Consider the following 26,434-nt stretch of genomic DNA (forward strand, 5'->3'; position numbering starts at 1 on the left):
TCGCGTATCCGTTTCTGATAGTGCTCTATCACGTGTCCGATGTCAGATAGACTGCACTAGGTAGGAATCGGTGTCAGAATGAAGGTGAATTTCGAATGCAGGTAGTCGCATCCGAGTAGCACTGGGATGTCCGCTTCGGTCGGCTGGACGTGGAAAGTGTGATGGCTGGTAAAGCCCTGCATTGTGACAGGTGCCGTACAGCAATGAGACACTACAAAGGCGACTTGTCCGCCTACACCGAGTATTTTGGTGTAGTGTCCGAGAGGTTGGATTGTTAAGCCGTTCCTCTCGCAAAACCGTTGTTCGATGAGCGAGGTTTCCGCTCCGGTATCCAACATCGCCAGTGTGGGCGTGGATCCGACTTGGATTTCATGTGTCCAAGCTCGAACTGTCTTCGGTTTCTTGTGTGTTCCCTTTTCAAAGGTAACTTCCCGCACCGTTGGTTTGATGGGGATTAACGACACCGGTCCGTGGTCGGCTGGCTGTTGAATTGAACCTTGTGTAGGTTCAATTCCGACTTCAACCACTTCCTGTACCTCGGGTCGGTTCATGACTCCGTCCTTCGGTATTTCGGCGGTTCCGAACCGTTGTGCCTGTGACAATATCCGTTCCTCCATTGAGACTTCTGTTGGCCTCAATGTCGACCACATATGGTCGAGGTTGAGGAATGTCCGAGAGCCAGCTACCGTTCTGGTCGACTGCTCCTTTGACTGGAAGAGGTCCGCTTCTCCCGGCCGAGAGTAAACGGGTACCTGTGCTTCCAATGGGACGGTTTCCCATTGCTCGAATCCTTCCGGTTCTTCGGTAAGGTCGATTGCTGCCATTGTTGCAGCGTATCTATCCGTTGCGCGTCCGGATGATACATTGGGGAAGTTTCTGTTGCCCCGGTGCGTGGATCGGCGTCCCGGTCCTCCACGTCTTGGGCCTCGTCTGGGCTGCTCGGTTGAGTTTGTCCTCACCGGCAATCCGGTCCAACTTCCGTGGCCGAGCCGTACTACGTCACTTTGTGTGACGGACGGTGCAGTCGCATTGTTTGCGCTGCTTAGGTCGGGCAATTCCTGCGTTCCGACCTCCGACGTTCCAGCGCCAAGTTGATGCGCTGGGTCGGTTGCCTCGAGTGCCTGTTGCATCCCGGGCCAAGCTTCGACGGTGCCATTGTTGGCGTACACGCCGAGCTGAGCGGCTAACTTCCGAGCCGTTTCCGCCTCCTTTGTGGAGGTCGACATCGCTTTTGCGAAATCCTCCTCGGAGCTGTTTTCGTTCAGTCCGAGTAGTTGGAGGATGGTTGCTACCTGTTGATAGCCTTCCTCGATCGTCGTAGGAAAGTTCAATTCGTTCCGGTAATTAAGCGATTGGTTAGTCGGATTATCCTTGTCCGGTGGTTCGGTCGGATGTTGGAGGTCGAATGAGTCACCGGAGCTCATCGACCTTGGGCGTTTCCCGGGGAGTTACTCCGAGCTGGCCCGTTGTTGGGCGACGCCAAGCCGAAAGGCTGATGTGGCGGTAACGGTTGCCGCCGTTCCGGAGATCCCTGTTGACCTCCACCGCTATTTCTGCGGTTGCCACCCGACCCATTTCCTGGGCCGGTTTGCCGGTTTCCGTTACCGGCGCCGCCCGAACCTCCACCTTGTTGGCGTTGGCGCGGGGGCGGCACGACCAGTGCATAGTTCGGGTTGGCCGATCCCAACGGTCCTCCCGTCTGGTATCGCGTATGCCAATCCTCGAACCAACGGCGATTCGGGTTGTCCTGTACCCGAGTGCCGATGAACGCACATCGTGCTTGGTCGTGATTGCTGAACTTGCAGAAGTTGCAAGTAAAGCTGTCCGCTAGCGACCATTGGAGGAACAGTTGTTCCATCCGGTCCACGTAGGTCGTGTATTGCCGAGCACTTTGTTGTGCCTGGGGAGGTCGGTTCCCTTGTTGGTTGCCGCCCCCGCCGCGGTTAGGAAAGTTGCCGCGACCGCGTTTTCCGCCGCCACGTCCTTTTCCGCGACCGAAACCTCCGCCGCCGTATCCCTGTGTGGGAGGTGGGCCGTATGCGGAGTATCCCTGGTTCGGGTTCTGTCCGTAACCAAAACCTATGTTGTTTTGGTTACCACCCGAGCCATAACCTGGGCCTCCGTAGTTGTTAACGGGGGTTCCAATTCCAGGTGCCGGGGGATTCAGGTTTGCTGCCGCCGCGCTCGCTTAAGTCTGTTGCTGGACTGGTGCTTGTTGCACCGGTGGCGTCGGCGCCGGACTCCGTGGTCCGTACTGTGCCGTTGGAGTTTGGTATCCCGGCATCATATGCGGCTGATATCCGGTCTGTTGCGGTATCGCCGGAGGTGGAGCCGGGACAGGTGCAGGTGTTGCTGCCCGGACTCTGGCGTAGTCGCCGTCGCGTTGTCTGCGCACCTCATACATCTCTTTGCCATTGACGAAGCTCCGTAAGTAGTCGCGGAACTCGATTGGTGTCGCTGGCATCCTGATTTCCAGGGCTTCCCGTAGTTTGGGTTCGTGGACGTTCTCCTTGAGATGGTACATTATTATTTGATCGGTAATCGTGGGGACTTGGGACTTCATGAACATCATTGCGTCGTAGTATTGTTCCGGCGTTTCTTCGCCGAAACGAAATATCCGTTTGTTAATTCGGGATATCATGTTCACTTCTTTGTTTTTGTCCGCAAATCGTTGCTCGAATTTGGTCAGCCATATGTTGACTGGCCATCCGCCGAGTGGTTCTCCGGCGGCTTCGAGGGTGTGCCATTCCTCCGCTTGGCCCTCTAGTCGGGCTACCAAGTCGGACATGAAAGTCTGATCGTCCTCGTACCATTGTTGGGCTTGACGATACAGGCTTCGGATCTGTTTAAGCCACCCATGAAGTTTGGTGTGGTCTCCATCGAACGGCGGTAAGGGTTGCCGACGTCCGTGAGATATCGCTCGTACCAAAGCAATATGTGCCGGGTCCTGTGCCGGAGGAATCAGGTGTGCCCCCGGCGCAGCTTGTTGTGCGACCGGGGCGGGTGGCGGGTTGGCATATGGTACGTGACCTTGTTGGTCTTCGTATGCCCCCTGTTGATAGGCTTCTTCGTCGTAGCCGTCGTATTCGTCCTGTTGCGGATACCGAGCCTGGGCCTGGTCTTCATGACGAGGCCGTTGTGGCTGTCCTCCATACTGTTGTGGAGGGGGCGCTCGATTTTGTCTCGGCGCCTGCGGATAGAATCCACTCGGTTGGTCGTAGACTCTTCCGTGCCGGTTGGGCTGTGTTCCCTGAGCCGGCATCCGACCTTGTATTAGTCGGTGTGGGGGCACCCGACCTTGTTGGTCGGAACTGTCTTCTCCGTTCTGTCCGTCCTGCCGCTGGTCGGTCGTGTTAAATGACCGAGCCCTCGCTCGTTCAAAGTCGAACGGCGGGTTCTGGCGGAGGGAGTTCGGATTGGAGTTCGTCCTCGGTGGGCGATATGCTTCTATGCCCGGTCTCAATGGCGGGACTGGGAGACGTTCGGCGTCTATTGCTTGGTCTCCTCTCACGTTAGGTACCGGCGCGTACGTTGTTGTCCGCGTCGTGTACGAGGCGCTAGTATGCGCTCCGGCAGACGTCGTTGTCGCCACGTTCGACGTTGGCACTCGCGGTGCCGCGGTCGACGTATTGTGTTCCGGTTCCGGAGCAGCCGGAACTGTTGGTGGTTGTGGGATTGTTCCCACGCTTGGGTCGGTCGTTAAGACTCCGACGAAGTGGGAGGTGTTATTCTCCTTCTTCGCCATCTCCTGGGTCGGACTAATTCCCCACAGGATGTCACTGATTGTTCGTGACGGCTGTTGATCCTGTGCCATGGACGTCCGGTATGAAGGAGGTTCAACCCGGTTTCTTTCCCGGTATGAGGGAAGTTCGACCTGGCTTTGTTCCAGGTGTTTCTTCTCCTCCCTCAGACACCGTGTTTCCGTGTCCATCTCATCCATTTGCCGCATCAACTCTGTGAGATTGCGGGCGGCTTGTTCGCCGAAGTCGTATAGTTCGACTTCGCGAGCTTCCAGGTAAACGATGCGGCTGTGTTGCGCCTCGTTTACCTTCCGAGCTTCGTTCAGGCTGTACTCTAATTGAGCTCGGAGCTTCTGTTCCTCCTTGAGGACTTGGTTCAGTCCATGAACCTGGTCGGCTAGCTGAGCGTTTGCTTCCACCAGGTCGACATCGGCTGTCCTTTGGTTAGGAAAGCCCATGTCCCGAGCGTTCGCGTCGATGAATCGACGGCCCGTTCTGACGAGGAGGAGTTCCATTTCCGACTCGAGTTCGTCGGTTCGTTGCGTTAGACGGTCGATCTCGTTATCGGCCTTCTTGAGTTCCACCACGTATCTATCGACTTCGTTTCGATAGACCTCGGCTTCTTCATTGGCCTGGTTGAGTTGCTGGTGGAACGCTCCTGCTACCTGTTCCGACTCGACCAGTGCGGTCTGAACGTCGGCCAGGTCTTTCTGTGCTTCTTCGAGCGCTTTGTGCGCCTCGTCAAGCTCCTTTTTGATTTCGAAGACGGCTGCTGTTGACCGTTCCAACATGCCAGTAAGTATGGCAATTTGGTCGTCTTCGTATCGACACGGTAAGTCGGCTCGCTTCAATATGGCGTTGAGCCGGTCGATTTCCCGTTGTTGGGTGGCGATGCCCTTGTTGGCATCGGCCATGTCTCGTTCCCATTTCCTCCGTTCGAGCTTATGGGTGTCCTCCGAGTTTCGGAGGGATCCTTCCGCCGAGTCGACGATTTTGTCCGCCAAAACGATCTGTGTGATCAGTTTATGGCATCTCGCTCGGAGTAGGTCGAGGTCGTTGATCTTCTCGGGCGGTGTTGCCGCGATCCACTTCTTAGCCGTGTATTCGAGTGCACTGGCTTGGTATCCGAGGTTCTCCTTATCGGACTTGGGTGGTGTCGTAAAAAATCCGTCCGCACTACTTGGTCTTGACGCATTTGTTGCGTCGAAGACTTCGTTGGTCGGTGACGGAGTACTGCCAAGTTCGCTGGTTCCGAACATTGGTGGTGACAACCTTTGGTTCAGGTCGACAGGTCGACTTTGTGTCGCCTTAGTCGACTTCACCGTTTGTTGAGCTTCGGTTGCACGGGTCGACTCGCGTCCGGTTGGCGAAGGTCGGCTCAACGGTGAGATTATCCGTTCGTTCGGTGCCGGCATGTTAGTCGGCGATCCGGCTGGGTGAGGGCCGCTTTGTAGCGGTACTTCGGAATCTGTCGTTCCTGCCGGTGATTTGGTCGACTGGACGGCCGCATCCGACTTTGTGTCGGTTGGTTGCCGTTCCAGGCTAGTCGGTTGCTTGTTGCCGACTTCCTTTTCTCCAACCTCTGTGGTCGGCATTTGTTGTCCGACCTTTGGGTTTGGCGAAATCCTTCCGACCTGTGTGGTCGGTTGGACGTTACCGACTTCTGTTGTCGGTTTCTCCATTCCGTTCGAGGTCGGTTGTCCGACCTCTTTTGTTAGTGGTAGGTCGACCTTCGGTTGGTCGGCTTCCTTTGCTGAGGGCTGGTCGACCGTTTGTTGGTCGGCTTCCCTAGTCGGTGATTGTTTACCGACTTCTTTGGTCGGAGATTTTCGCTCGACCTGTGTGGTCAGCGATTTCCGCCCGACTTGGTTAGTCGGTATGTCCCTGTTGGACGAGGTCGGCTTCGGCACTTCTTCCGTCCTGTTGGGTGATTGCCGTCCGAGCTCGGTGGCTTTTGTAGCCGTTACCGAGTCGGGAGCTCTGTGTGAGCTCGACTGTTGGTCGGCATGAGACAATGTGGTCTCTGCCTGCAGCTGTTCCACATCCCCCCCGGTCGGGTGGGACGGGGCTGCTACGTCAGCTGGGGCTTCCAGGAATGTTTTATCCCTGGCGTCCTCAAAACTGTCATCCGAAGTTGGATTCGAGTCAGCGAGGAGAATCCGTTCGTTACGTCTCTCCTTTGCTTCGGCCGACTTGGTCGAGTCGGTTGAGGACGGCTGAGTTTTATCCTGACCGGCGTACCGGAGTGAGTACTTTCCGGTCATATTCGCACGCCGAGAATAGTCCGTGTTGAACTTTCTCGCGTACTCGTTTTCTCGAGGATTCGACATTGTTGTCGAATCAGGTCGGCTCTGGTGGAGCCTTAAAGGTTTTATTAGTTATAAAAGAGAAAATCGAACAATCCTCTGTGTGAGGATGTTCGATGAAATCAGGAACGTCTTTTGGTTCAGGAACTTCCGAGTGTCGGGAACGTCCGGTGAGATGTTGTTGTTGTTGTTGATGTGTCTGTTGGTGACTCAGTACACAGGGTTAATATGCAGTACTATGGTACGGTACAGTACGTTATAGTAGTACGGTGTAGTACGTCCTATACTACTGTGCTGACCAGTGTGACGTAACAGGTTAAGTGGTCTTGCACTTCTGCCTACGTCACAGAATGCGAGCCGCGTGCAAAATTTACAAAAAACGATGAATCACGCCTATGTTAGGCTATGGGAACTTTCCCCTGCACTCTGATTGGCTGCTTCTTAAGTACTGATAAGCGGTCGTTATGACGTCACAAGGAAGTTCAAGAATTTTCGCGCTATTTCCCGCGAGAAAAACAAATTATTTTTGCTCGGCTAGAAAGTTTATCTAGTCGGATTTTTGAGTTTTTAACCGTTAGAAATTAGTTTTATTAATTAAGAAAATTTCCTGGTGGTCGAAACACCGTTAGAAATCAAAAACAAGAAAGTTTCCGACCTGTTGCCGGTTAGCCTTTGTCTAACTGTCTAGACAGGTTCGTTGACCTAGCAGGTCGGTTCTCGACCAAAAGCAAAATTCCGAGTCGGTTTCTCCGTCGGAAATTACTTTTTAACCGTTAAAAAGTTAAATTTTACGGATAGAAATCGTTTTCTACCGTTAGAAAGTGAAATGCCGACCTAGTTGCGGCTAAAATCGACCTATAACCGTGACTTTACTAGTGTCGGTGTCGGTGTCGGTTCCGGTCGATTTCCTCCGTCCGAGGTCGGAAATCCGTCGTTTCCGAATGAAATTCCGCCGTTAAAGTTGCGGGTCGGTGTTCAAACCGATGGTCCCCGTATTATTGGAGTAATCCGTTCGCGCTGCAGACTCTCGTTCGAGTCTGATCCGTCAGTTGGGAGAATTCCGTGCTGTCGGGAATGTGCTCTTCAGTGTGGAAGAGACAGAGAAACTGTGCTCACCAGCTGGGTGAGAATCACTTCAGTGATCCTCGTTTTCCTCAGCTGTAAGACGGCAAGATCAGTCCGATCAAAGTCAGAGCAGAGATTACTTCAGTAATCAATCTGACAGTGACTTTCAGGTTCCTCACGAGTTCTCCGTAGATGAAGCCTTCACCGTCTCCTCAAAGGTTCCGTGGGAAGGAAAACCAGAAAAGATGCTGCTACCATGTAACAGATGTGCACGAGGAGATCACGAGTGATGCTTTATTGACAAATAAAGGGGGAACAATGCTGCGTATAGCAGGAAAGCAAGAACAATAGCAGTGATGGCTAAAAATAGCAAGTGTGTGCTAAAAGGGTTCTTGAGCGTCTTCCAAGTCGTGAAAGAAGCAACTGGCGGCAAACACGTGCTGTGTGCCATCAGCTGTGTGATGATGCGCAGACTGGACTCTATCCAACGCGAGCGTATGAACGCTGAGTCATACTGCGAGAGAGGAACGAGAGAGCAAGTGTAGCTCAGTGTATGCGCTGCGTATATCCGCTTCAGCGGATGAGTGCAGTGCAGCAGCACACGTACGTACAGCGAGAGAGGTGGTAACGGCAAGCAATGGTGCAAGTACGTCCTGTGTGGACCGTACGCACCAGGCGCAGTCGTACGCCTCTGACACTTAATTTCAAACTAAATAAACCTAATATAGCAGTGCACATCAGCACGTGTTGTGATGGAAAACCAAGGAAATTAATTTTATTATTTAGAGGATATCAGATCGCAATATTGTACACGTCGACAGCGTTAACGAATTTGCAACGCCTTCGTTATCAATTTGATTTTGCCGAATATCTTAAAATTTTTATGCATCATGTCTGAATCCATCAACTCCCATCCAGACTGCTCACGGTCAGTACAAAATGGGATGAAAATGTGGGGAGGTCGATTCGCGGCAGGACCGAGTTCCAGCATGGATGCGCTGAATAAATCCATATCTTTTGATCAGCGGTTGTGGCAGGTGGATATTGACGGGAGTGTTGCTTATGCTAAGGTACGACTATAATACATATTAATGAAATTAATTTAAGTCGTATTGCAAAAAATGCAAGTGCTGTAGACAGTACGTAATAATACATGTTTATGAACTATACTTATGCGCTTAATGTTATTTAATACATAATTATGCATAAATACACATACGTATTTTGTTTTTACCTGCACTGGCTCAGGACGTATCCCTATAAATTCTACTTTGTATGTTAATCATGACTTGTAGCGCGTTGGTTTTTTGAAACTAGAAACTTTTACATAAAATTAAATTATGCCGGTGCACAAGCATAAAAGCAGCTAAATAGTAAATTAGCATTTAATTGCACAAGCTTGCATATTTCAGGGTTTAAATCTTGCTGGGATTTTGAATTCCACCGAACTGAGTGCCATTATTACCGGTCTGAAACAAGTCAAAGAGGAATGGAAGAATGATCAGTTTGTTCTTCAGGAAACGGATGAAGACATCCACACTGCCAACGAAAGACGTTTAACAGAAATTATTGGTCCAGTCGGCGGGAAACTCCACACAGGCCGCAGCAGAAACGACCAGGTATTTACAAAAATTTTCGCCTTATACAGAATGCGAATATACTATAATGCGAATGCAATAATTCGTCGATTGTTCATCACCATTACTTTAGGTGGCTACAGATTTACGGATGTGGTTAAAAGACGAAATCGTAATTATCGAGGGACTGCTGGTAAAAATACTGGACGTTCTGTGTAACCGCGCGGAAACTGAGCTGGACATCGTTATGCCAGGTTACACGCACCTGCAACGCGCGCAGCCGGTTCGGTGGAGCCATTTTCTTATGAGCTACGCTGTGAGTTTTAAAAGCGACTATGTCCGCCTTAACAGTCTTCTACCGGAAATTGATGAGCTTCCGCTGGGCAGTGGCGCGGTTGCTGGCAATCCTTTAGGAATCAATCGTGAATATTTAGCCAGTTTATTGGCATTTTCCAACGTTGCACTGAACAGCATGCATGCCGTTTCCGACAGGTATACAACAGTGCAGTTTGCACTTCGCAGTGCATATTATTGATATTTAGGCAGTAATGCACTTTTTAATTCATGAATGGTCAAAAACTTCTAGAATCGTTTTTTTATCCGTGAATCGTACTATTCAATTGGCTTTTGTAGCAAGCGATTTTGCCATGCTTTTCTGTTTAAGCGGTACTCTTTAATTAATTTAATTAACTGGATTGATCCATCACCGACTGAATTTTGTATAAACTTTCATAAGTCAGTCGATAAAAATTGCAAGCGTACAGTATTATTTTGTTCTTTGTTCTTTTTTAAGGGATTTTGTGGCCCAGTTCCTGCAGTGGGCCGCTCTGACCGGAATACACCTGAGCCGGCTATCTGAAGATCTTATCATATACAGCACAAAAGAATTCCGTTTCATAACCATGTCGGATCAGTACAGCAGCGGAAGTAGTCTGATGCCGCAAAAGAAGAATCCCGACGTATTGGAGCTCCTGCGTGGCAAAGCTGGACGACTGATCGGAAATCATACGGGATTTATGTGTACACTGAAAGGGTTACCCAGTACATACAGCAAAGACTTACAGGTAGCGCATAATTACACCGCAAAGACGGAAGTTTCAGTGTGCTTACATATAAAATGTTCAGCCAACTATATTTACAGCATCTGCTGCTGTGAAATTATCATTTTATACATTTATGCTTATTATGCGTTTGGATACTACGCAGCGAACATCTATATATATTGTGCAGTTCAATATTTAAATATATTTGCAACACGGTGTAATTTGGTTGTAGGAAGATAAGGAACCTCTGTTTGATTCTGTGGATCAAATCAAGATAATGCTGGATGCCGCGCATGGCGTTCTTGCTACTTTAACCATTAATGCCAATGCCTGCCGATCGGCGTTGAGTTTCGATATGTTGGCTACGGATGTGGCGTACTATCTAGTACGTAAAGGTGTGCCCTTTCGCGAGGCACATCACATAGTCGGAAAATTAGTAGTCCTGGCAGAGGGAAAACAGTGCCACCTCAAAGATATCGCGCTAAAGGATCTCCAGTCCATTGATCACCGGTTCGCTGATGACTATGCTCAAATCTGGGATTTTGAAAAAAGTATGGAACAGTACAGTGCAACAGGTAGTACAGCACATGCTGCGGTGTGGCAGCAGATTGCTACAATTCGGGAATTTATTATGAATACGAAAGAGCGATTTACCATAGAACAGTAACGTATTTTGTGTTTAATATTGCTTTTTCATAACATTCAAGTTTAACAACCATTTGGAAAGTTGGTACTTGAGTACTAATAAATTGTATTATGATCGTCATGATCACATATTCGCATAATACTGTTAAATTGTGTCGGCTACTCGGTTGGTTGCGCAAGTGAGAATTTAGTCAAAATAGATCGGCACATTATTAAAACAACAGTGAATATTTCCCATACGTATCCAATATAATGTATATATATATATATATCTATATATATCCATACGTATCCAATATATGTATTAGCAGTCAATCATATCATCAGATATTCAGTGTAAGTTTAATCAAGACGTTGACACATACTAATAATAAACCAGCTAATTACCGTACAAAATAAGCACAACTCGCGAAGACAGTTGTACCCAACGCTGACGTGACGTGACATATCATGCCAAAAACCAAGTTCACAAGAAGCCAAAGACTGATGCTTGTGGAGTTGTGTGGTGATATAAATATTTTGGAAATGTTATATTCTGCCTACATACAGGACATAGCTTCATTATCGTTTCCAAGCCAGCTAAAACAGCTCAGAAGTTGTCTAAACTTAGCTAAACAGTAGTTTTAATTTGCCGGAACGTGTGATATTTCGGTCGAGTTGTGATATATATGCTGCATTGGTTGGTAATAATTACGTAACATTCAACGCAGAGTCTGTCTTCTTTACGCATTCTGAGCCTCGTAGTCTTTTTTGCAGTATGGTTTGCCTTCCACGTCGTAGAAACTTCCCTTTTCAAAAGGTTGTCGACATTCCTGCAAAAATATCAAGCACAATGGGAACGTTGTTAGAAATATTTTAAAAATAAGCTCAGCTTTGAATGTATATGAACACAGGTTTCTATAAATGCAGTGGTAATTATTGCAAAAAAATTTATGAAATATGTTTGTCAACTATCACCGTGGCAGTTTTGCAAAAATGTTCAAAAGCTCGTTTTTTATGAAAGGGTTAACAATAAGACTAGCACAGAATTGTTACAAACGTATATGACCGATTGCCCTATTAAATGGTGTACTGATGCCAGCAATTACATTGTGCTGCTTTGAAGAGTTTTAGGTACTTTTTTACCTACACCTTTTCTAAATCATACACATTTCATATATGAATTTCCATAATAGTTTTTCTTCAAGATGCTAAAGCACTGTTTGTCATATTTTTTCGTGTTGCAATTGATAGCGTTCTATACAGTAGCTTACGTGGCAGACGAAACAGGCGGCATGCCATGGTCCTTCTAATGCTGTCACATATGATCCGGAAATGGGTTTGGTACAGCCAGTGCATTTGGGAGCGAATTTATCCGCGTAGCAGGCGTCACAGTAGGGCTTATCGTCGCGTGTATGGAAGGATTTTTCAGTAAATTCCTTCCGGCAGCCATTGCATACGAAGCATTGTGGATGCCAAGACTTCTCTAGGGCGGTAAGGCAAGACTAGGGAGAAACAAACAAACATGCGCTCAGCATTTCTAATTCAAGTGCAAAAATGCCATATAAATATGAAGTGTATGTCTATCCATATCATGTAAACTATCTGAACACACGCTACTACCCGGCCAGGTGGCTTAAATCCACACATTTAAAGTATGATAAATTTCGGTCTGGGATTATTTTGGAAGTATGACAAACGAGTTGGAATATGCAAATCTTCCTCACACTTTCATCGCACGTCGAGAATGATTAACTGCCGGTTGGGGCGCATAAGCAGGACAAAATTACCAAACATTCCTGTTACTAGCACCAAACATGGAAAAATATAAAGTCCAACTTAGAAATAAAATTGCTTTGATATATACTAAAAAGGCTAGTCAAAATTTGATATCTCTTTTTAGTTTACTTTGATTTTAATAAAAGCGCCCCTAGCGTTGGAATAAACGTTTTACGCACATTCAATGTACCAAGAAATGCCACAAGTTTGAGAAAATTACTGCATTCGAAAACGATCAAAGGCGATAGTTAGATAGTTTATAATTGTACAGTTTATGCAGTTTTTTTGCAATAAGAGGTACATGCGAATCGGCCTTTAATCATATCTGCACAGCTAACGTTTTATGTACTATGTATTTCGATAGACTTTATTTTTTGCTAAAATATCGCAACACCCCATACTTACGCGTTCAGGTATGTTTAAGTTTTAACCCTTAAAAAAATGGAAAAACTGTTACACGGTACCTATTTCTTTACATAAATTTTAGTCTGCAGGCAGGTGTGAATCTTTAACGTTAATTTTTTTTCACTTACTTATACGAGTAGTAATCACGTAAACAAATTCAGCTTTAGTAACATACGAGTAAGTCGCACTTACGCGGCTATGTTTAGGATATCGCTTTAAAATATAGCGCAGCAGATCAAATACAGAGTACTTACTCCTTTAATGGGTTTAGAACATCCGGCACAGACATCCTTATCCGCCATTGTAATGCTGAAAACTGTAACCACTACGCGTCCCAATAAATCCCGAATAAATAGTACAAGTATCAGAAATCTACTTTCGGACGAAGCCTTGTAAAAGTATTTTTTGCTGTGAAGGAAAAGCTAATTTTAAAACGGCTTAATGCTCAGTATTTTTGTAAATTTTGCCGGCTGCTGTGCAATTTATGTACCAACCAGATGGGATTTCGAAAACGAATACATATGCCCTTCGCTCTATTTATATGCCTTTTTATCGCCTGGTGTACGTAAAGTCAAATTATCTCACAGTATGTGTGCGTTTCTACAGGTGGGAGGAGATGGAATTTTGCAATTGGAAAAACTCGTGAAGAGTTCTGGTTCGCTCGGGATTAGCTGAGCATAACCGTAAATGTGCAGCAAAGTGTATACATGCATACACTTCTGCTTTGTACGCAGCTGCACTGATTTATGCAACATTCAAAATGTCCAAGTGCAAGCACGCAAAATTATCATTAGTTTATTCTCCAGTACGCTGTACATTATAACCGGCAACGTTGCACAGGCAGATGTACGCCCCTATGCAATGCCGCAATACGTACATATACAAGGCTTGTAAAAAACAGGGAGGAGCCGGACTAGCACACACTTTGGATGCAGATCATAAATCTTGGCCATTTTGATTTATTGTTGCTTACACAATATCACTGGCACATGTGAGTGAAAACAAATAAATGCTTCTATGAAGAATTTGTTTTGCAGCTGAGCAGAAGTGCAAAGGTCACTTTCCTCATGTTATTCTGATCACAATAATTTGATCCGGTGCTGCACACAATATACAATGTGCCAGATTTATTGTGGAGTATAATACAGTATCGTTCATTTAAAGCATATTTAAACAGTAAAATGCATTTATATAATTACTATGAGTAGAATGGCAAATGATATTTACAACTAGCAACAGTTAAAACGAAAACTTCGTTACATCTGCTGCGTTTTTCAATTTTTATATTTAAAAAAGTTGATTCTATGCTCATATTTCACCTATTAAGTAAACCACCTAGAAAGATTGCCTATAAAGATTACCTTTCCTATTTCACGGATAAAGACTGTAAAGTGTAAACCTGTTAAGGTTGCTATCATTTGTCGAAGTTTAAATGCTTTGCTCTTTAAGTTTTTAAAATGTTCCGCTGACGTAAATAAGTAACAAACAAAGTATTAAATAATAAGTTAGTATTACTTATAACGCAGACATTTGCCCTCGACCGGCAAAACTACAGTAGTCTGCAAGGAAATCTATGCTCGACATTAAATTTTATGTCAGGGCACACTGCAACAGTACGATTAGGTTGCAGTAATCGGCGGAGTGTGTGTGATTTTGTTATCTGGCCTCGGTAACGATAGGAAATTTAATCATTTGCTAGAAAAGTCAATAAAAATTATTGTCATTAATCCTAAAACAATAGCGCCATAACATCGTGTGCTATCGACAATGCGGCATCAACATCTTTACAAACCCATTTATTTGGAATATTGGAGGTACATACGAATCGGTCTTTAATTACTAATGGTAAGTACTAACTGATAGTGTTACAGCTGACTGACTGCATTTTAGGCATCTTTCCTGTGACGGTAGGCTGCTCTTCGTTTCGGCGCCCAAGTCCTGTTGCTTTTGCTCTTATTTTTTATTTTTTCTACTTGGGCGAACAAACTGTAAATCGCTGGAAATTTGATACCAACCAGTGTGATAATAAAGCTGAATTGTATGTAAAACGGTATTGCAATAAGTACTTTAATAGCGAAAGGCCAAATAATGGCGCGCCAGTTATAAGTGAGTTTGTTGACATAGCGCTGCCGTGTACAATTGGTAGAGTACGTCGAAAAACTACCGGATATTACAAAATAGCTCATACGTTACCTTACACTTAAAGCCGTTGTTTTATCCACAAAAACCGTTGTCGCTGGTTGACCACTGGGCATCTATTGCACTTTTACAACATATGTACATCAGCCGCCTAACAACCGGCATTTTGCAATATAGTGTTGCATTATAGTGGTCTCGCACGTTGACCACTATCAAAAGAATTTCTTTGCTTTTCCGCTGCTTGTGAGCATTGTTGCTCCTTTTTAATTTCGCAGATTTTGATAAATTTTTGCCTGTATCTGAAACTTTCTGATTTATCCAGCTTCGAAATATGCCTCCACTGTTTAAATTGGCATGTTTATGCGGCAGTTGCTGCACAGCAGATTTTGTTTTTAAAATGACTGTTTACTTTCTTACTTTACCAGGCGGGTTTCTCTTCTTTCTCGTCAGAAATATTTTTTTTCACCCACGCTGAAAAGGAAGCTGCTGTTGGTGTTAGTGTTAGCGACGACATCTACCAGACCTTTGTGAAGACCACAAAGGTCTTATGACCACATTTGATGATTGGGCAGCGGAAGCCTGATCGCCATAAAACTCCGGATTCGCGCAAGTATAGCAGTTTGCCATGCAGACCCAACAAAACGTGTCTTTCATCCACAAACTGCGATTGTCAGTGCGTTCTTCAGCGGTTTTGCCAACGAGCATGCTCCAATACCATGCAACGTCCAGATTCGTATAGAGCGGCATTTTGGCTGGCACAAATGGCGGTACCGTTGGTATCAGTGGAATAGTCTGGTGTCGTCTGGCGCAATGTCAGAATTGAACTGGTTGACCAAAGCATGTAAAGGTTGTACGTACTTTACATACATCTGATCTTTTTGAAATGATGTTGTCTGCGTTCTGCTTCAACCAGAAGCGTTTTGGTAAATTCGCTGTCATTTGTACGTTTGGTTTACTTAAATATTAAGTTACTTTGTATTAACTATGACGTATAAGTATATTTTTTGTGCTGTTCAAGTTATTTGATATGTAAATGCGCGATCGTGGCATTCTAGAAGCCATATCTGTATTGACTGTACAACCAAGCGATGAACCAAGTAACAAAAAATAAAAATTTATTCGCTTCAAGGCAGAATTATTTTATCCTCGACTTGTTATAGCTAAGTTCACACTGCTGCACATACTATAGATATTAACAAGTAAACAGATCCGTGCCATAATTATCCGCGAAAAATCTCAGTGCGTCTGCACGCTCTTTGACATACTCGTACCATGGAATTTTTGTCTGGATCAGCCAGACAACAGTTAATTAACTTTGTTACATGGTCAACATGTCCATCTTCCCTGGACCGTTCTTCAATACAAGTACGAGTATATCAAATAAATAAAATCAATAAGACCTGGAATCGTTTTCTGGATATTTCATTGTGGTTCGCCATGTCTTGCACAGAAGCACGAACACAAAAAGAAGGAAAATATCGACAATTAAGGTTTTTCACTTTGGAAGAAAGACGAAAAAGCCGGAAAAAGTAGGCATCAGTTACACAACGTAAACACGTCTTATTGTAATGCAGGAGATGCTAAAAACCGTATACCTTTGGCAACATCGTCGAGTCGTTCCAGAGTGACCTCTGGTGACAGAAGAAAGTGACCTCCGGTCGTATACTTGGCCATCTTCATATAAGTCGGGGGAAATACGGCCTGACAAAAGCTTCCGGTAGGGTAGCTCCGCCGATCTCGTTCGGAAATGCGCGCGTTCGTTCGGACAGCAGGCGCGGGATCTCCAAGTGCTCCACGGGCAGCAAACTGGAAATACAGTCAGCTTATTAGAAGCACGGTAGGTAAGTACAGTAGATTAGCTATATATAGATATATGTAGCATTATACTGTAATTATACAAATACGCAATATGGTTAAGGAAAACGAATAAACAGAGCGACTGGGTTGCTGTCACACACTATAATGCCATGCTGAAAGTATATAGCGACTATAAAACGTAAAAATTACAAATATTTCGATTGAAACACCGAACATTACTGCATAAAAATACGGAACTCAAAAATGTTAATTTCTACGTCTGGTATCCAAAAGCTAACCGAGCAAGATCCACACTGGAAGCTTACTGTTAGTAAATCGGCTTTCTGTTAATAACTCTTTGTGAAGTCGGCATGAAGATGTAACAGAATTTGATAACAAGCAGATCTACACTCTGGTCAGCAGATCATCCATAGTAAAGTGTTTGTAATATTTCCATCAGGATACTTTTGGCCATATTTGATCCTACAGAAAGCAACCTCACTTCGATACTTTTCTCAAAGCCATCCTCACTACCGGCAGCGGTGTCTGTGAAGTGCTTCTGTAGCTCCGGAACAAACCTTTTCGAAAACGAAAGCATGTGTCGTAATTGCCAGATATCCTGACTCCGATGGCGTTATCAATTTTTTGTTTTATTTTTTGTTTTGTTCTATCCAAAGGTGACGAGGTGCAGTTGTAATATAGGTAGACCTTTATTCCTGGATAACATGATCCACAAAATTTTCCACAAACAAATATAACATCCAAAAATGTAAAGTAGTAAAAGATAATCGTATGGAGTTTTCATACATATAGCCGTTCGACCGTACAAACCTTACTGTTAGAAGTATAAAATAATAGTCGCAGCCCGTACTCATAGCATAGACTGTTGATGTTCAACAATGTTTCAGTTTTTCCAGAATAGTACAGATGAAAATGAAGCGCCAAGCGGATAGGTATACTCCGATTTTTCTGTTAGATGTCCGGATTTTTCCAGTGTTGTTCCCAGCAACTGAACCACGTGGATGTAAGCCGCTCTATGAGTCTGTGAGACTATATCGGCGAAGTAACCGGCACAACACAGATCATGGCCAGAATAACACTTTAAAACACTGCATTCCAGCCGGTGCACTTCCCACCAGCACCAACACGAAAGCAAGTAATGCGTTCCTTCCGTCGCAATTGTCACCAGCAGAACTCGGACAGTTAATATCTCTCGAAAAGGAGACGGCCCGATACTAGAATAATTTACCGAAAATGCACTCGCAATCATCGTTATGTGGATTAGTAAAAACAGAATACGCCCATAAAGTAATATAGATTTCAATGAGTAGCACGTCCGCCGTACTGATGCCGCCAGCAGTAAACCACTTGGTTTATCCAAAACCAAATGCTGTCTATAATACTCCTTAAACTGTAAAACAAGGTACACAGCGTTTTTTGCCAGGCCGACAATTATCGACAGATTGCCTAACGCTATCATCACGCAGAATAAAATACTCAGCGCAGAAGATAAAGCGACCACTGCGGTTAAACAGGGGTTCGTTCCGCTGGGTCCCATCTACAATCAAATAACATGGAAAAAGAAATAAGTACTCATACTGCAACAGTATACAACGTTTCATAATGAATACGGTATTAACAGTGAATGTAAATATAGTAATCATAATGTGCTATTATAATAACAAATATAATAATATGCAATTGTTTTAACGTACTATCAACTTGTAAATACTGCAGTGACAACTTCTAAGCTGTCCCTAGTGGAGTGGGTTACACACCCGTACCACGATCGGAAGTGCTGGTGGTGTTAACGAATTACTTTAAGATCGCTTATGTAATTAACTCTTAACGAAAGCCGGCAACGGAACACATTGTCAACGCGTACGCACACATTTTTATTCAGCTGAAAACATTGGAGAGGTCAAGGGCAAGGGCAAGAGCAAGAATGATTTTAGATCAGTTAGACATTTCCCAAACCAGTGTAGAAATTCATGATAAAAGTGAACATTCGTACAAGTACACATTCAGATGTTTTCCGCTTCAACTTCAACTAGCACCAATGAAATCCTCATCATCACTACTGTAACACTGCCGATCTTATTTGTACGACTACAATACTGTGTACAGTATTTATTAAATGTTGTATCTATATGCAGTATTTAATAGTGAACTAATCAATCGTAATGACTTAATGGTCAACCTAACATCATACTCATACATAAGGAATATTATATTTCCGTTATTCAAAATAAGCCCGGGCAAAAAGATAAAGTTGGAAAAGAAGTAAAGAGATAAACGGTTTAAACTTCTAGAATGACTTAATCGTACACAATTTTAGCTTGCAGCAGCAGAGCAGCTGTGATAGCTATCTGTACTCTCGCAACTAAAAATAGAGAATGTACCTCATCGAACCCCTGCCGAAATGCGGGAGCGGTAATCACTGCCGTTTTCCATACCATCGCACAAAAAATAAACACCCGAACAAGTGTAAGAACAATTTCAAGGGTTACGAGAAGACCGATTAGCGATATTCGTGTCCATTTGTTTCTGATGCACCTTGTATGGAACCTGGCTAACGAGTTTTTGACTGTGTTGGATACGGTTAACGCCGCGAAGAATGTTGTCGTGTTAGATGAATCCATAATTTAGAAGCAAGAAAATATAAGTGGTAAAGTATGTCATAACCGCAAAAAAAAACATTAGGTATGATAACAAAGGTTCTCGACTTCTCGGACCTACTTTTAAGAATGATACGCTAGGAGGTACGGTACTTTCAGTGATGGCCACTTAATGTGACTATTGCTGCCCGATCAATCGATGCACTCTGGAGTCCTGCTTTCCCAGATTTGTGTGCTCGCATCAGTCGCATGGGCTGCATATCTGAATATGGTTGCGCTCATGCTGACCATTACTTAGTATGTACACGAATGTATCTGTACACTGTTGATATCCCCACACAACCGACATGCGGCCTGCAAATCCAGACGCTTATGATCGCTAATGTGGAATACGAATGCTTGGCTACAAAACTGGGAAATGTAAGGAATCCAAGCGAAATTTACTGGTCGCTGGTCAGGCGCGCTTTTTCGAATTAACAAAGCGCTCCGCAATCGGCAACAAGCCTAGCGCCGGGCAACATTACCGTTTACTTCTAGATTTGTTGCGGTTTAGAATGTATATCCTTCAAAGCCGTATAGAAATTGTATTTAGGACTTACCATTAAATTAAACTGTGTTTACTCAGGATAAACGGACAGTAGCTTTGTTGCCAAAAATTACCCAGCGTATAAATTTGAGCTGGCCTATTACGCACGTCGATCGGACACAGTGAACTCATAAGTTCCTTCGACTACAGTGTATCTGTGTCTTCTCCAACCTGTGGCAAAGCACGCGCGTCACACGATAGGTTGATGACGCTGTAAATAGAACGTTGAACAAAAAATTATACGTTAATGGGATGTCATCCAATACTTATAAGGTGCAACTCTGCCTTACCTGGTCATTATAGGATTTTCAATAAGTCCTGCTTGAGAAACAACATCACCGGAAGTATTTAAAGCGATGCGAAAGCGAGCACTATAAAGTCACTTGAGGAAGCGTACGGATATACTCGGATATTTACATCTTCACCATGTGAACTAATAAAGTGCAATCCGGCTACGTGATCGGAACACGGCAAGATCCCTTGGTGACCTTTATAATAATGACGCCCAAGTGGGTCTGGATGGTCATTCTGCAGCTGATGGCCATGCAGTGCATGCTGTACGGCAGTAACAAAGCTGAAGCGGGCTTCACGAAATTTTATTTTGCCCAAAACAGTGCCAAACAATTCCTACCTGGTCCTGCCGGACTTCTCATGCACTCGCACTTGCCACGATGGTCCATTGTACCTAAGGTGCAAGGTAAGCGGGAAGGTAAGTTGCCTTACTTCGTATGGCTTCAAACTTTTGACCTTATTATTTATTTTTATTCTGGTTAGTTAAATTTCGGACACATGTATTTAATTTCGATTCACTTTCTTCTTTCTTTAATTTACTTTTTTCTGCAGTTAGATATGATGTACTGTTTATACAGCTTTCGAAGTGCAGGTTGTTTCTCAAAATATACCTTTTCTTTCGCCAATGAACGCTGAATAAAAAATTCTGTATATCTATATCTACGTTCTCGTACAGTATGTATTTAATGATTAACATATTATTATGTATGAGTGAAATGATACCGTTGGTCAGTTAACTGAACAATACTGTTGTCTTAAACTCGTAAGTTTCCAACCTTTATTGTAACAGTTTTTTGGCAAAGTTGGTTTTTCCAGTGGCAATGAGAAAATTGTTTAATTGATTGTGATTACGCAGCAGGTCAAACCTTCGCCTACAGCCCTGTGCCGGCGGGTGCGATAATGGGAAAGTCTGGAACTGTCATCGGAAAATGCGATACACACCAAGAATGCCGGCAGCGCCTCCTCACATACTTCAACCGGATTGTTAAAATGAAGAATAATGGATGATCACCTTACAACAAAATCTTGTCCTTTTTTGTGTCCTACACATCCAGAATAACCAGTTTGAATTACGCATGATGCATGTAACTGTGCGCCGCCGATCACCATGGAACACCACTTCAAAACCTATCAGCGAAAAATATAGATATGTTCTGATTAATAAGTCTCTGTCTTCTATTTGGAAGGATTTGTGAATATCTTTAATTTTTAAATGGGAAACTAATAATTTACCTATTTGTCAGGTAAAATGTGAGGGTGTGTGCGTAAAACATACTCGAAAGTAAACTACACTGTTACGGCACAATAACTCTACTTGTATTATCAAACGCGCTGCTGTTTATAGATATTGCTTACGGTTGAGCCCAGAAATAAAATTGCGTTTACCAGAAATAACGTTTTGTTTGTCTGTTTTTACGCTGTCGTCGTAGTAATGAAAACTGTTAATCTTTAAAACTCATCAAAAATACACAAGAGCAAAGTAATGACTCTTCGTTTTTAGAACAGCTACCCGCCTGTATGTATTGTACATTAAATTTTTGGTTATGCTGTGATAAAACCCTGCAGTGTATTACAGTCTTTTATCGGTTTATGTTGCAAAATAACGTCTTAACATCATGTCCGCATATCACACAAGCGCTGAATCACTTGATTTTTCTTTTAATGCACGCCGAGTTTGTGAATTTCCCAGGTACGAAAAGACGGTAACAAAGGCATATGCAACATGAAATAATATTGATTCATCTTAGAAAATAACATAGCTTTTTGTGATGCTGACATAGGGAATATACTAACCCAGTCAGATGTTTGCCGGAGCCGCAGTTTTTCGATCCTTGATGTTGCAGATGATTTATTCATTTTTGATCAAGCAACATTTTATTATCAGGTTTATGGTATACATATCTTTCAGTTTATATTAATAATAATTTAGCGGTGCGCTAATTTAGTGACAAAGGTAACAGCATAATACAACTGCTATTAATTTTAGTAAAATACTATCGACACTATGAGAAGGAATATCAGCGATGATACTCATCCATACGATGTTCCAATGCCGGTTAACTTGTACACCATCGGTGCTACAGCTGCCGAGATACCGGCAGCAACTTTTCGCAATGTGAATATTGGGAATCTTCAAACTGGAGCAAGACTCCAGGTTAATCGCCCTGTTTTCAATCAGGAAAGGTTAGTTATAGCCTGTAGTTACGTAAGTACTTATTTGTGTTAGACTTTAAGGATTTGTATCGAGTACTTCGTAGTTCGAGCTAATTCAGTTTTCAATTTTAAACAAATATTATGCGGGTTACCGTATACCACAGAATCCCTGCCCTCTATCTTTTGTAAATAATAATAATATCTAAAATTTGTACTGAAAAAATGTGTTATTCCGTTGATTAAATTAATCTTCCTCTCTTTGCCAGCTTTGATTCATCATACGAATTATCTGATCCCGGACTTCCGCTGAATCCGCGACAGAAGTTATACAAAAAGGGGAAATCTTGGTTCCCACCAAAGATTAAATGGGAGCAGGCATGCAGTGTCCAGTCGGCATATGCCGTGCTGGTTCGCTGGATACCTATTTTATATTGGCTTCCTAAGTATAACTGGAAAGCTAACTTGTTGGCGGATGTTACAGCAGGTGAGGTAGCATTCGAACAATTCTTTCGTTTTAAAGAAACTGCTTAATACTCCAGCAAACTTAAATAACAGTTACATGCATACCAGTATTCTCCCGCACATTACATTTACTCGATACATAGAACAATACAATAATAAGCATACAACATACAATAAAATACGAAACGAAATATTTGTATGTATTTGCAAAATATTGTGCCAGTGTAATATTTTAGGGGTGACAGTGGCATTCCTCAACACTCCGGAAGGTGTAGCGTATGCTCTTTTGGCTTCGGTCCCTGCCATAACTGGGCTGTATACTTCCTTTTTCCCTTTACTGATTTTTATCTTCCTCACCACAACGAGACATTCCACCTACGGTAACCTAAACTGAAATGTCTTGCATCTATTATACAACACTAGCTCTTATATGCAGTACGTACTGTACAAAAATTGTGAAATTTTTGTGATGATACAGGCACCAACGCTATAATAAGCGTGATGACCAGCAAGCTTGTAATGCAGCATGCTCAAGATTATTTGCTCGTCGAAGAGGTGTCCCTCGGCGAACAATACTCAAACGAAACGCTATCAGCTCTCGAGACGAGCCAAATACGGGTTGCTTCCGGTGTGGCCTTTTTAATGGGAGCGTGGCAGGTAATACACCAGATACCGCTGTAAAAGAAGTTATTATTGTAATTTTTGATCTTTTGTAACACAAAGTATACAAGATTCTTTGTTCAAGATTCGAAATGCTTAATACTATGGGATATGCCGACCGCACTTTACTTACTTCAAAGAATTCACAGGCAACAGAGAAACAGTGTTTTCAGGTTCAACAGATACAGTATCGACGAAATCTTGAAAATATATTAAGCGTCTAATTAATAGCTGTTTGGGCTGTTGAATAATCGAGATGACCTTTTGCAGCAAAAGTTAATGTTTTCAGCTCATTTTTGGCATAGTTGGAGCAGGCGGACTTGTGGTTTATTTCTCCGATCAACTAGTGCAAGGGTGAGAGAGGTGCACTATGTCCTTTGTTTTTTATCCATGCGTACCATTTTTATACCATTGCATAAAATAAATTTAGATGTTTTGTTGATTTCTAAATGTTGATAGATTTACCTGTGGAGCGGCAGTGCATGTATTCAGTAGTCAATTGCCCACAGTGTTCGGCATCCACGGTCTACCAGGATACCAAGGCGCATTCAAGTTAATACGCGTAAGGTCACCTGTTTTCGATTATGGAATTATTATGTATATAGAAGTACTTATCTCCGTCTAGACATACGTCGCTTTCTTCCAAGTAATCCACACTACTCACGGCACCACCCTCATCGTTTCCCTGTTATCATTAATCTTCCTGATAATCATCAAATACGCCATCAACGCCAACCAGCGCATCCGGGCGGTGATTCGTGTGCCCATCCCGGCGGAACTGCTCACCGTCCTCCTGGGCACATCCATCTCCTACGCCATGAATCTGCATGGTCGCTACGGCGTCACCATTGTCAACCGGATGCCCGCCGGGTTTCCGGCACCCGCCCTACCCGGCATCCACAATATCATGGGCCTAGTGGGTGACACGTTCATTATCAGCGTTATTGCGCTGTCGTTGAGTATTACGCTGGGACTGTTGTTTGCCAATAAACACGGCTACGCCATCGATCCCAATCAGGAGTTCCGGGCGCAGGGCGTGGCCAATGTGATTTCTTCATTCTTCCAGTGTTTTCCGTCCTGTGTGTCGGTGGCATGCACGGCACTACAGGACGGAGTGGGTGGTCGCACACAGGTGGTCAGTATGGTGCACTGTACCATTATTCTGATCGTTATTGTCGCGCTGGGACGCTTTTTGGAGCCGTTGCCGCATGCGTGTCTGGGAGCGATTGTCATGATTTCCGTGGTGAAATTAATCGCGCAGATTGTCCAACTGGTTGCTCTTTTGAAGGTGTCCCTTATTGACTGGGTCGGTAACACACTTATCACTTATTTTAATAACAGTGGTAACGAAAAAGTAATAATATTTACGAAAAGGTCACGAGTATATTCTTACTAAAATTTTTTTTGACAGTCGGTGTTCGTCGCGGTATTTTTTGGAGTGGTCATTCTGGATGTTGATTATGGTTTAGCCATTGGATTGGCATGGTAATTGTATCTAAGCATGCACGAAGTTACCAAAATTCTCGCAGATGCATTTAGCTAGTACGAGTATAATGATTAGTTTTAAATTACAGTTACTGTTCGGTTTTGATATTTAACCCTCATGATAGCAGTCGGCTGACGATGCGACTGATCGCATATGTATTAGTTACAATAATTCTGATGCGTAAGCAAATAATAATTTTAATTCCATAATTCTGTAGGGCAATACTGACAATTATGCTAAGAATGCAAAAACCGAAAGTGGCTCCCATGGGAAGATTACCGGGAACGGACATTTATCAACGGACAGATGAATATATCATGGTCAGTATGCTCGTGCAAAACTCTTTCATTCCATCAATGCATATAAACTGCAGATTTATTGTACTTACAATTTTACAGGCGACAGAAGTTCCAGGCGTAAAGATAATAAAGGTCAACGCACCCATCTATTACGCCAATGCAAGTATCTAGATTGTAGTTTAAAGAGATCAAGATAATTATTGAAAAATTGAATCGTACACTGTATTTTACTTGTTAATATTTTTTTGCAGTTTAATGTGTTGATACTTTGACTGATTTGTAGGCAGCATATATTAAACTCCGTTTATACGCATTTGCCGAACTCAACAGCCTGTTGCAAAAGCCGACCATTAACAATTCTCGTCGCGGAAACCGTCTGGTCAACGCATCCACTCAAAGCGGTTTTGATCCAACGGTGGCCGAAAATTATGCTTACGCAGACCGTTTAGACAATATCTCCACGATTGACCGGCAGAAAATGGAGGCAAACCGCCGGCCAAGTTATCAGTTCCGGCGCAGCTCCATAGCGTTTCGGCAGAGCGCCGGTGCGCCGGCCGTAATCAGTCTGGAAGAATTTGATGATCTACAAAATGACAGCCGCACTGCGGATCAAGCAGCGCAAACCCGGCATCTGATTGTTGACTGCTCGAGTGTGTCGTTTTTGGATGTCACCGGAGCGGGATTTCTCAAGAAAACGCAGGCGGAATGTGCCGGGATGGATGTGGAGGTCCTATTAGCCTGTGCATCTAGTGCGTACACGTACACATACATTGTACACTGAATTAACAATTTAAAAAATAACGTTGGAGTGAAAATGATGTTAAAACGATAACGAAAAAAACAGTGGTAAATATCTTACAAATTGCATGGGAGATGTACATGTACAGGTATTTACATGCCTGAACAATTCCGTTGTCGTTATAAGGTCAGGTAAACACAACCCAAAACATTCCGAATACCTAACCATTATTATTTGTTCTTGTTCTAGAATCTGTTCGGGAAATGTTATATGTGTGCGGCGCCGGTGAATATATTCTGCCGCATCAGTATTTTGTTACGATTCACGACGCAGTATTGTATGCGGTCAACACGCAGAAACAGCATCCTAACACAAGAATTCTTCATAATATTAATAATGTACGTACAACATCCTACAATACTTGGCATGTTGCGCCGAAAATTTTTGTAAATTTCTGCTTTACATCTTTTTCCTTACTTACTTTTACAGAGGGTGGTGAGATTAACTGCCGGAGTGGGCACATCTCCTCGCACAGAAGACAATAGACCGGAAGATGTTCCGGAGCGGTCGAACGATAACGGGAATGCCATCATTTGCAGCGGTCACCGGCAGCGAGCTGCTGGCTACGAAACTATGTGAAACTGCACGCGGTCGTCGTTTTTCG

General features: G+C 43.8%; 4 protein-coding genes across 8 annotated transcripts in view; 3 read left to right on the forward strand and 1 right to left on the reverse strand.

Annotated features, from left to right (window-relative positions):
• Positions 1 to 10,586, forward strand: part of LOC129592677 (argininosuccinate lyase-like) — a 32,922-nt gene extending 22,336 nt beyond the window's left edge. Inside the window, exons 2-6 of one of the 3 annotated variants that reach the window (XM_055488779.1) lie at positions 7,898 to 8,181; positions 8,524 to 8,730; positions 8,822 to 9,180; positions 9,482 to 9,752; positions 9,964 to 10,583. In XM_055488779.1, coding sequence (XP_055344754.1) covers positions 8,002 to 8,181; positions 8,524 to 8,730; positions 8,822 to 9,180; positions 9,482 to 9,752; positions 9,964 to 10,398 — 1,452 coding nt within the window. In that variant the 5' untranslated portion in view covers positions 7,898 to 8,001 and the 3' untranslated portion in view covers positions 10,399 to 10,583. Of the gene's footprint in view, positions 1 to 7,856; positions 8,182 to 8,523; positions 8,731 to 8,821; positions 9,181 to 9,481; positions 9,753 to 9,963 lie in introns of those variants that run through there. The other 2 variants (XM_055488788.1, XM_055488771.1) reach the window with 2 other exon arrangements.
• Positions 10,587 to 10,704: 118 nt separating this feature from the next.
• LOC129592706 (transforming growth factor beta-1-induced transcript 1 protein-like) lies at positions 10,705 to 13,135 on the reverse strand. The gene is made up of 3 exons (XM_055488812.1): positions 12,794 to 13,135; positions 11,630 to 11,860; positions 10,705 to 11,188 (listed from the first exon to the last, which is right to left on the reverse strand). The coding sequence occupies exons 1-3, from the start codon at positions 12,839 to 12,841 to the stop codon at positions 11,099 to 11,101; spliced, it is 369 nt and encodes a 122-aa protein (XP_055344787.1). The 5' UTR covers positions 12,842 to 13,135; the 3' UTR covers positions 10,705 to 11,098.
• Positions 13,136 to 20,072: 6,937 nt separating this feature from the next.
• Positions 20,073 to 21,354, forward strand: LOC129597382 (uncharacterized). 3 transcript variants are annotated; one of them, XM_055494894.1, is made up of 2 exons: positions 20,073 to 20,388; positions 20,827 to 21,354. In XM_055494894.1, exons 1-2 carry the CDS (start codon positions 20,178 to 20,180, stop codon positions 20,976 to 20,978), a joined length of 363 nt encoding a protein of 120 aa, XP_055350869.1. In that variant the 5' UTR covers positions 20,073 to 20,177; the 3' UTR covers positions 20,979 to 21,354. The 3 variants fall into 3 exon arrangements, with proteins under 3 accessions (XP_055350869.1, XP_055350878.1, XP_055350886.1); XM_055494903.1 differs by having other exon boundaries at positions 20,830 to 21,354; XM_055494911.1 differs by having other exon boundaries at positions 20,073 to 20,376.
• A 621-nt stretch (positions 21,355 to 21,975) lies between these two features.
• LOC129593873 (solute carrier family 26 member 10-like) lies at positions 21,976 to 26,409 on the forward strand. The gene is made up of 13 exons (XM_055490365.1): positions 21,976 to 22,154; positions 22,391 to 22,608; positions 22,823 to 22,966; positions 23,065 to 23,243; positions 23,536 to 23,600; positions 23,706 to 23,808; positions 23,872 to 24,552; positions 24,658 to 24,731; positions 24,950 to 25,052; positions 25,131 to 25,194; positions 25,319 to 25,780; positions 26,020 to 26,168; positions 26,260 to 26,409. The coding sequence occupies exons 1-13, from the start codon at positions 21,976 to 21,978 to the stop codon at positions 26,407 to 26,409; spliced, it is 2,571 nt and encodes an 856-aa protein (XP_055346340.1).
• Positions 26,410 to 26,434: the final 25 nt, after the last annotated feature.

Source organism: Paramacrobiotus metropolitanus, unplaced genomic scaffold (genome assembly GCF_019649055.1).
Source record: "Paramacrobiotus metropolitanus isolate TYO unplaced genomic scaffold, Prichtersi_v1.0 Parri_scaffold0000003, whole genome shotgun sequence".
NCBI lineage: Eukaryota > Metazoa > Tardigrada > Eutardigrada > Parachela > Macrobiotidae > Paramacrobiotus > Paramacrobiotus metropolitanus.